The following is a 10,660-nucleotide window of genomic DNA, read 5'->3' on the forward strand; positions in this document are numbered from 1 at the left end:
ACACCTGGCCCGGGATAACATCCAACGAGGAGTTCAAGGCTTACAACTTCAGCCAGTACCGAGCCCAGCCGTTGATAAATCACGCCCCGAGGTACCCCCGGAGCAGGGACACTGCAGGATCGGGGGGGCTGAGGGGTGTGAAGGGATTCATTTTCTCCTCCTGGTGCCACACCGGGGTTATTGCAGCAAAAGCCGTGCAGTTTTGGCTTTGTTTCCCCTCTCTCCCAGGCTGGACTCAGAAGGCATCGACCTGCTGGCAAATCTCCTCCTGGTGAGTGCTGGGGCAGCCCGGGGGGTGGAAAAGGGGATTTGCTGCAGGGGAGGAGCAGCAGGAGCAGGGCAGGGTCACCCACCCCGCTCGTGGAGCTGCTGCGGTGGGCACGGGGCCCGGAGGGGGGGTGTGAACGTCATGGGGTGCCCAGAGGTGTGCTGGGGTGCCCAGATGTGTGGTGTCCATGTGCAGGGCTGCCCAGATGTGCTCAGGGGTGCCCAGCTGTGCTCAGGGGTGCCCAGATGTGTGGTGTAAATGTGCAGGGGTGCCCAGATGTGCTCAGGGCTGCCCAGATGCGTTCAGGGGTGCCCAGATGTGTTCAGGGCTGCCCAGATGTGCTCAGGGGTGCCCAGCTGTGCTCAGGGGTGCCCAGATGTGTGGTGTAAATGTGCAGGGGTGCCCAGATGTGCTCAGGGCTGCCCAGATGCGTTCAGGGGTGCCCAGATGTGTTCAGGGCTGCCCAGATGTGTGGTGTAAATGTGCAGGGGTGCCCAGATGTGCTCAGGGCTGCCCAGATGCGTTCAGGGGTGCCCAGATGTGTTCAGGGCTGCCCAGATGTGTGGTGTAAATGTGCAGGGGTGCCCAGGTGTGCCCAGGGGTGCCCAGATGCGTTCAGGGGTGCCCAGAGGTGTACAGGGGATGCCCAGATGTGTTCAGGGGTGCTCAGCTGTGTGGTGTCCATGTGCAGGGGTGCCCAGATGTGCATAGGGGCGCCCAGATGTGCTCAGGGGTGCCCAGATGTGCTCAGGGGTGCTCAGGTGTGTGGTGTCCATGTGCAGGGATGCCCAGATGTGTGCAGGGGTGCCCAGCTGCGCTCAGGGGTGCCCAGCTGTTCCCAGCTGTGCTCAGGGGTGCCCAGCTGTGCCCAGCTGTGCTCAGAGGTGCCCAGTTGTGCTCAGGGGTGCCCAGCTGCACTCAGGGGTGCCCAGCTGTGCTCAGGGGTGCCCAGCTGTTCCCAGCTGTGCTCAGGGGTGCCCAGCTGTGCTCAGAGGTGCCCAGATGTGCTCAGGGGTGCCCAGCTGTGCTCAGAGGTGCCCAGATGTGCTCAGGGGTGCCCAGCTGCGCTCAGGGGTGCCCAGCTGTGCCCAGCTGTGCTCAGGGGTGCCCAGCTGCGCTCAGGGGTGCCCAGCTGTGCCCAGCTGTGCGCTGCCCATGGGTACTCACGGCTTCTCCCGGCTCTCTGTGCAGTTCAGCGCCAAGGGCCGGATCTCAGCCGAGGCAGCCCTGCAGCACCCCTACTTCAGCAGCCTGGGAGAGCGCGTTCACCTCCTGCCCGACAGTGAGTGCTGCCCCCGCCCCCCTGAAACCGGCACAAAAGGCGCCCTCGGGCTCCTCTCTGCTCCCTCAGAGGCGCTTCTGCAGCAGGGTGGGGCCTGTGGGAGGAAAGAGTAATAATAATAACGGTAATAATTAATAATAATTGTGGTGGGATGAGATGGGGTGGGAGGGGAGAGGGAAGAGCCCCGCGGAGGTGCCGCTCTCGGGCAGGACTGAGCCCTCTCTCTGCCCCCTCTGCCCAGACGCTTCCATCTTCTCCCTGAAGGAGATCCAGCTCCAGAGGGACCCCGGGCACCGAGGCTCAGCCTTCCAGCACTCAGGTAAGGCTGGGCAAAAGCCGGGATCTCTCCCAGCTGCTGCCGGGGTGGTGCTGGAGCTGGGAAGGAAGGAGCCAGAGCTGCTGCCTGGCACCTCTGCAGTCCCCAAATCACCCCTGGGCATCTGCGGTGTCACCTCCAGGGCACATCTGGGTGTCCTGAGGTGCCAGATGGGCATCTCCTCCCCCAGAGCCCCCCTGTGACCCCCCCTGAGCCCTCTCTCCGTGTCCCTTCCCCAGCCCGAGGCAAGAACAGGAGGCAGAGTATATTTTAAACTCGGATCTCGCGTTCCCCTCGTCGCCATGGAGATGGAAGCGCTGAGCAAGGAGAGGCTCCCAGCCGACCCTCCGCAGAATTCCCGGCTCCAGCAGGACGAGGATTTGGCTGTCCCCAAACCCCTGGGAGCTGTCCTCCATGGACCTGTAGCCTTGTCCCCCCCTGGTTTTGGTGTTGTCCCCACGGCGAGGTGCTCCAGGGAGGAGCCGCCGGCCCCTGCGCTGCCCCGGGAGGGTTTGGGGGGCACAGGGCGGGGATTTGTGGGGTCTGGTCCGGGCAGGAGGTGCTGAAAATGCACCTTTGCTCAGCCAAGCTGCCCTGAAGCCCCTGGTTTTTGGGGTTAGAACTGCCGGGCACGGCCCAGCCTGGCACTGGGAGCGCCTGGGGCACACCTGGGGCACACCTGGGGCACACCTGGGGCACACCTGGGCACACCTGGGGCACAGGAACCAGGCCAACCCCCCCAAATTTCCCTTACCTCTGCCTGCAGAACCCCCTCTCCCCTCCCTGTTTTGGTACCTGAATCCAGCTGAGCACGGAGCAGCCGGGATTCCCGTTCTGTCCCCCAGTCCCTGGTCCCAAATTCATCCAGCCGGGATGTCCCGAGCTGGGAGGGGGCGGCTGTGCTGAGGTGGGAGCAGCTCCAGAGCCCCTTCCCCATCCCCACAGCCTCGACCCCAAGGGGCGGGAGGGGATCCCAGAGGGTTCTCAGGGCACATCTCCCCCCACCCCATGGCTCTGAGCCCCTCCTGATCCTGATCCCGATCGATCCGATCCCGATCCCGATCCCGATTCCGATCTCCATCCCATCCCCATCCCCATCCCCATCCCCATCCCCATCCCCATCCCATCCCCATCCCATCCCCATCCCATCCCGATCCCATCCCCATCCCGATCCCATCCCCATCCCATCCCATCCCATCCCCATCCCCATCCCGATCCCATCCCCATCCCATCCCATCCCCATCCCCATCCCATCCCATCCCCATCCCCATCCCATCCCATCCCCATCCCATCCCATCCCCATCCCCATCCCATCCCCATCCCCATCCCATCCCCATCCCTGTCCCGATCCGATCCCGATCCCGGAGCGCTGCTCACCCCCGCCCGGGCGCGTTTGTGCCCGGAGGGAAGGAAAGGGGAGAGGTGCCAAAGGTCCCGGGAAAGCACCGGGAACAGCCCCGGGCGGCAGCTCAGCCCCCTCCAACCCCTCCAACCCCTCCAACCCCTCAGCCCCCTCCAACCCCTCCAACCCCTCCAACCCCTCCGACCCTTCTCCCGCTCGGATCAGGGCCCACCGAGCTCTGCTGCTGGTCCGGGGCTGATCCAGGGGGGATTTCCCTCTCCAGACACTTCGGGAACAAATCCATCCCTGCTGCTCCTGTCAGGATCAGGACTGGCACCGGGGACTGGCCCCTGGGCTCGGGACTGGCACTTGGGATCAGGACTGGGATGGGGACTGGGATGGGGACTGGGATGGGGACTGGGATGGGGACTGGCACCTGGGATGGGGACTGGCACTTGGGATGGGGACTGGCTCCTGGGATCAAGACTGGCACTTGGGATGGGGACTGGCACCGGGGACTGGCTCCTGGGATCAGGACTGGGATGGGGACTGGCACCTGGGATGGGGACTGGCATTTGGGATGGGGACTGGCTCCTGGGATCAAGACTGGCACTTGGGAATGGCTCCTGAGATGGGAACTCTGACACTTGGGATTGGGACTGGCATCTGGGATCAGGACTGGGGACTGGGATTTGGGATGGGGTCTGGCTCCTGGGATCAGGATTGGCACCTGGGACTGACACTTGGGATCAGGACTGGCATTTGGGACTGGCCCCTGGGATCTGGGATGGGGACTGGGATGGGAACACTTGGGATGAGGACTGGCCCTTTGCTCTGGGATCCAGCTCTCCGTGGGGCTGTTCCCTCCTGGAGCAGGGAGTCATTCCTTCACCAATCCTTGGGAAATGCGCAGGGGGGGGAACAATGAGCCCCTGGAGCTCCCCGGGCGGCTCCTCCCGGTGCCACCAGAGCTGTGTCCCAGCCCAGGCCCCAGACTCTGCATTGTTTGAGGTTTGCCCATCCCTGCTCCGTTCCCTTCCCGCTATTGCCAGCACACAGCCGCCCGAATTGTTCCCTAATTGATTCCAGTGGATAGGGAAGAGCAGGAACAGCCCCCAGTGACGCATTTGGGGATGTGTTTTCCTGGTCCCCATCCCCGGATCCTGCTGAACTCTCCCCCTGCCATCTTTCCTCCCACAAAGGAATTTCCTTGGGATCAGAGCTGCGCTTCCCAGGGCTCCTGTCAGGAATTGGCAGGACGTGGACACGGCTCCTCCAGCTGGGGCGAGGAATTCTGGTGGATCCAGGGGAGCAGGAACCCTCCATGCCCCATCCAGGATATCCCTGAGCTGCCTCTGCACGGTTTTCCTCCTCTTTTTTCCCCATTCCCACGCTCTGAGAGTGGGAATAAACTTCCCAAGGGCACTGGGTGTCCAGCTGAGCCATCCCACATTCCCACTGGGCCACCGGATCGAGGCAAACTGGGGAGAATTCCATGGAGCCAGGACAGCATTCCCAGGATCTGGGAAAGGCCCCAGTGGTTCCTGTTTATCCTCTCACAGCTTTTCCCTTTTTCCCTACAAATCCCCCTGAAAGGGGCGGATTCCCTCTCTCATGAGAGAATTCCCAACCAAAACCCCAGAAAAAACAGGAATTTCTTCCCTCCTAAACTTTTCTTTTATGGAGCAGGGCATTCCTTTCTTTAGAATTCCAGCTTTTCCAAGGAGTTTTTGCCAGATTTTCCAGGATTTTTTTCCCTCCGGAATCACCCCCGGAACCCCCAACTTTCCATCAACGGAATTCCAGAGAATTCCAAAGGGTTCCAGCCCCCCTGAATGGAGACACCGTCATCCATCAGCCCCAAATTCCAGATATTATCCAAGTTTTATCCCAGGGATTTGGTGGATATTTGGAGTGTAAATATTTGGTGCCGCGCCGCGCTCCGATCTCCACAGCTGGGAAAAAAAACGGAGCAGGGAATAAATCCTGGAGTGAAATCCCTCTTTTTCCCCACCTCTGGGATAAAATTCCAGCCCTTTTAGGCTGGGTTTAGTGGGAGAGAAACCTCCTGGATGCCCCATCCATAAAAAAACCTCCCAAGCAGAGCAGAGCCCCCGCTCCTGCCTCATCCCTGGGCTGGATTTCCCAGGTTTTGGAGCCCCCGATTGGAATTTCCATGAAAATGTTGGGAATTTCCGTGGTTTTCCAGCATTTTTTTCCCCAACATTTCATGGATTCTCCCATGGAGGAGCAGCAGGGAGGGGAGCTGTGGCAAAAGGAAGCAGTTGCTTTGTCTTCCATGGAATTTCTTGGAATTTTTCCCTTTTTTTTTAAGCAAAAAACAGGATTTTTTTGGCTGGAAAATCCATATTCCTGGAATTCTTTTGTCTCCCCAGTTGGGTAAAGGAATAGAAATAAATCCATGAGTGAGGTCAGGGTTTGGGAAAACAACAACAAGATTTGGATGCAGAGCTGTTCCATTCCATCCCATCCCTCCATTCCCACATGGATCCGCCTTTCCTGGCCCAAATCCACGTGGAGAATTTAAACAACAAAAACTCCCTTGGATTTTGGAGATTCAGGATTAAATAAGTGCATTTTATTTCCTTCTTCCTTATACAAAAAAAAATGAAGAAAAAACGGAATTAAAGGGAATTTTCCCCGAGGTTTTCCGGTGTTTTGGTTGGGGTTTTCCAGCTGTTCCAGCTGTGCTGCACATCTGTACACTCAAATTGTGTAAAATTGGGGTTTGGGTGTCCCTGTGAGCACAAATAATGAGAAAAATCCACATTTCCTCATTGCCTTGCTCCATCCTCAGCGTCCTGCTCGTCCTCCAGAGGGAAAAAAACCCCGATGGAAGCGGCCAGGATGGATCCCCCAAAGTGTGAATGTTCTTCGGGGTGATTCGGTGGCAGAAAAATGATAAGAAATGTATTTAACTAGTGCTGTACAAATGAAATGTGCATTTTAAAATAAATGATTTTGAAGATTTAGTCCGAAATAAGTAAATTTATTTTTTTTTTTTTAATATATATATATATATAGAAAGAGAAAGTTTTTCTGGGATAAAGGGAAAGGTACGAACAAAAAATAAAATAATAAAGGATTTTATCCATCTGGCAACCTGTCTTTCTATATTTTTTATAGGAATATTTTTATATATAAATATATTTTATATATAAATATTTTATATAAAATATTTTATATAAATATTTTATATGTAAATATATTGTATATATAATATTTTATATATATATAAATATTTTATATATCAATATTTATAAATATTTATATATTTTTATAGGAATATTTCCATTTTTCTATTTCAAATGTGACCTGGATGATTTTGTGCTCCTTTTGTCCCTCCTTAAACACAAAGGGGGGAAAAAAAGGGAATTAAAAAGATTTTTCCCAAGGTTTTCCAGCGTTTTATTTGGGTTTTTCCATCTGATCTGTTGGATTGTGAATTCTCCAAAGAGCAGACATTAAAATTTATGGAATATGGGATGGGTTTGTAAATATAAATATATATATATAAATATAAATATATATATATAAATATAAATATATATATATAAATATATATAAATATATATAAATATACATATAATATAATTGTATATATACATATAATATATATATAAACATAAACATATAAATAAACATAAATAAACATATAAATATAAATATAAATATAAATATAAATATAAATATAAATATAAATATAAATATATAAAATATATAAAATATATAAAATATATAAAATACATAAATAAAATATAGATATAGATATATAGATATAGATATAGATATAGATATAGATATAGATATAGATATAGATATAAATATAAATATAAATATAAATATAAATATAAATATAAATATAAATATAAATATAAATATAAATATAAATATAAATATAAATATAAATATAAATATAAATGTAATTTTTTTTCTCTGTTTTAATTTTGACAGGAGAAGGATCTGGGGGTTTTTTGGAGTGGAAGGAAGGTGGAAAAAGCAGAAAAGCAAAGATCATTCCACCTCCACCCTCCATCCCCACATCTCCTTTCCCTGCAGCTCCAGGACCCTTTCCCCGCTGGAATTTTGACCTTCCCAAGGAGAGGAGCTTTGCAGGAGCCGGGAACCCGCCAGGAAAACGTCCCTGGTGTCCCTTGCAGGGATCCCAAGGCCCTGAACAAATATTGGCACAAGCCTATCGGGCAAATAAAAGCCAGAGCTGCCAGGCCCAGCCCAGGCTGGGGAAGGGACCAGGGAGACTTTTCCCACAAATCCAGCGGCTCCAATCCCCCGGGATCGGGAATGGGCAGCTCTGGGGGTCCCCTCGGGATATTCCTGCAGGGAACCCGCAGCCCCTGGGTGTGGGGAGCTGGGAACAGCCGGAGCCGCTCTGGGGGATCCCTTTGGAGCCGGGATTTGGGAAGGGGATGGATCCCTCCATCCCCACCCAGCCTGAGTCACGTCCCGGCCGAGGGCAGCTCCCCAGGCAGGGCCTGTTCTCCAAACCTGTTCCTCCGTGTGCCACCCTCATTCCTGCACCTGGCAGTGCCGGATCCGGGGAATGTCACCCTGCGTCCCCTCCCGCCTTCCAGATGTTCCCAAATACCCCCAGCAGCCCCAGATCCGGGGAATGTCACCCTGCGTCCCCTCCCGCCTTCCAGATGTTCCCAAATACCCCCAGCAGCCCCAGATCCGGGGAATGTCACCCTGCGTCCCCTCCCGCCTTCCAGATGTTCCCAAATACCCCCAGCAGCCCCAGATCCTGGGAATGTCACCCTGCGTCCCCTCCCGCCTTCCAGATGTTCCCAAATACCCCCAGCAGCCCCCTCGGGATGCTCCAGGGTCCCCTGGGGTGACACCTGAGGGATGATTTGGGTGTCCCTCTGTCTCTGGCTGTCCCATCCTGGCATGGATTTAGGGCTGGAAAGGAGGAAGCTCCAGGGGAGTGGGTGTGGGAGTTATTTCAGCTGGGAGGGGACCCAGGAGGGCAGAACTTCCTCCTTCCAGACAAGCCTGGCGAGCTCTGCCACAACTGGGCCGAGACTCCGGGCTCGTGCTTGACCTAAAATCGGAGCCAAGCTCCCTCCCCAAAGCACCCAGCCCGTTTGGGAACTCCTGACCCCAAAACACTCGAGGTGAACTCCCCTTTCTCTTTCTCTCTGCACTGCTGAGCACCTTTCCCGCAGCCAGGAGCAATCTCACCCCTCACACGGAGCTTTCCCAGGATTTTCTCCACCAGGTTCAGAGTTATTTTCATATCAGCTCAAGCTTTGGGTGTTGTTGGGGTTTTTGGCTGATCCCATCTCACACAGAGCTCCTGGTCCCATCACATGTGGCTGCTGGGGGAACTCTTGGGGTTTTTGGGGTCTCTCAGCCCCAATTTGCCCTAAAGGGGGACAGGGAAAACTTTACCAATATCTGAGCTCCGAGTCCTTGGCCAAGCTGCCAACCCAAACATTGGGGAAAGCCTTGGAGGAGCTCCAGGAATCTGCTGTCCTGTGGGGCCTCAGGTGGTTCCACCCCAAGGAAACCCTTGGAAAATTTATATTTAGAGCTGGATTTCCCCACTGTGCTGAGCCTGGGATGGGAGAGGCGATTCCAACAGCACAACAAATCGGGGTTGGAGCCCTGCAACCCAGCCAAGCAGGACCCAGCACGATAAAAAATTGCCTCTCTGGTTGGAAAGATTAATTTATATACATAAAAAAAATCCTTTCTGCCCCAGGAATGTGCGAGGGCATGGAAAAACGAAAGGAAAGTCGCTTCCCAAAGGCCACCCGGACCCTTTGGAGCTCACCCGGACCCTTTGGAGCTCTCCAGGGACGCGGTGGCTGCAGCTCTGCCCTCCCCTCATTCATGGTTTCACTCCGCAGCCTGCAGCAAGTGCAGGACTGGGGGTGTTTTAATTCAGCTCAAGCACAACATTGATTGGAGTTTGGAAAACAGCCTGGAAGTGCCTCCTCGTGGAGCTAATTCGGGGCTTGCATCTCCTCGGAGCCCTGGGGCTCGCATTTTGATGAGCTCCCTCCCGGGAGAGGAGCTGCATTTCTGTGGAAGCAGGAGGGATCTGTGCGTTCCTGTGCTGACTAAACCCACCCACGCCTCGGGGCTTATTTGCAAGCAGATCCTGCATGGTTTGTGTCAGTCCTGATGGAAGGGACTGATATTCCCGGGAGCTGGCATCCCGATATTCCTGGGAGCATCCTCGGTGTGGCTGTGGGGAGGGTTTGGGTTAGTTTTTGTCACCTTGGTGGCTGCAGAGGTGGGGAGGGCATTGCTGAGCCGTTTTTGGGGTGGGAATTGGAGCCCTGGAGAGCTGGAGAGGGGGATGGAGCGGTGAGTTCAGGTCTCCCAGCTCCCTGGATCTCCTCGATCTCCAGATAAAGATCTGGAATGTGGCCCAGGAAAAGCTTTGTCAGTGGTTTTTTTTGGGGGGGCAGAACCCCTGGAGCGAGGGAGATGCGGATCAGCTCCTCCATCAGCTCCACGCACAGGGAGATGGATGGAAAAGGGAGAGGGGACAGAATCATGGAATTGTTTGGGTGGGAAAAGAGCTGTGGAGATCACGCAGCCAGGGTCACCCGGAGCGGGTGACAGAGGAACAGGAACATGTCCAGCTGCTCCTGTCTGCCTTTCCCAGCACTTTGGGATGGAAAAGCTTTGTTATCCCCATCCTTTCTCCCCCACCCTCCGTGTAGGGACGGGGAAGGGAAGCAGAGGCTGCTGCAGCAGCGCGGCCTCAAATGGAGATTTTCCCTGGCAGGGAGAGCCCGGGGCTGTGGCTCAGCAGCCACCAGGGCTGGGAGGTGTTTATGATAAATGATAAATGAGAGATGATAAATCCCCATTTCCTCCCGTGCCTTTGACTCATTCCCAGTCCAGGGGCCTCATTCCAGCCCGGCCCTCGCTGTCCCCATCAGGCAGCGGGATGAGGACACCGCTCCCGGCCCTCCGGGCTCTCCAGCAGCTCTTCCATTCTTTAATAACTTCAGGTGCCCGGCAGCCTCAGAAACCCCGAATTTGGGGCAATTTGGGGTGGTTTGGGTGCGATGATCACGCGTCAGAGCCTCGCGGTGGCTGCAGGGGTGGCGATGGCGTTCTGCGGGCAGGGAACAAGGGCTGGGATAAATTTGGGCTTGGCTAAACATTAATCTGTGGCCAGGTGGGAATGAACAGCCGCGACATTCCAGAGGCACGGGTCACAGGATGGGTGAGCACCTGCAGCCAGCTCTCCGTCATGGCCCAGCTCCGCCGGCTCGGCTCGGCTCGGCTCGGCTCTGCTCTGCCTGGAAAGAGTGTTCTAAAAATTGCCAGCCTTCCCCCAGCTAAAGTAGGTGAAATATTTATAAACCCATCCTCTAGAGAAGACCTTTTTGCGTAAGCATCAACCGCTCCGGCTTCAAAAGCCGCGGCCTCCCCCCGCCCCGAGGC

General features: G+C 54.6%; 1 protein-coding gene across 2 annotated transcripts in view; it reads left to right on the forward strand.

Moving 5' to 3' along the window:
- CDK18 (cyclin dependent kinase 18) overlaps window positions 1–5,538 on the forward strand; it is a 36,271-nt gene extending 30,733 nt beyond the window's left edge. For both annotated transcript variants that reach the window (XM_086861633.1, XM_086861634.1), the window contains exons 12-16: window positions 1–91; window positions 229–271; window positions 1,460–1,550; window positions 1,792–1,869; window positions 2,106–5,538. The exon at window positions 1–91 is cut by the window's left edge and continues 15 nt beyond it. In XM_086861633.1, the coding sequence (XP_086717759.1) occupies window positions 1–91; window positions 229–271; window positions 1,460–1,550; window positions 1,792–1,869; window positions 2,106–2,140 (338 nt within the window). In that variant the 3' untranslated portion in view covers window positions 2,141–5,538. The remainder of the gene's footprint in view (window positions 92–228; window positions 272–1,459; window positions 1,551–1,791; window positions 1,870–2,105) is intronic.
- Window positions 5,539–10,660: the final 5,122 nt, after the last annotated feature.

This window comes from Cyanistes caeruleus, chromosome 24 (genome assembly GCF_971803275.1).
Source record: "Cyanistes caeruleus chromosome 24, bCyaCae1.hap1.1, whole genome shotgun sequence".
Lineage (NCBI taxonomy): Eukaryota > Metazoa > Chordata > Aves > Passeriformes > Paridae > Cyanistes > Cyanistes caeruleus.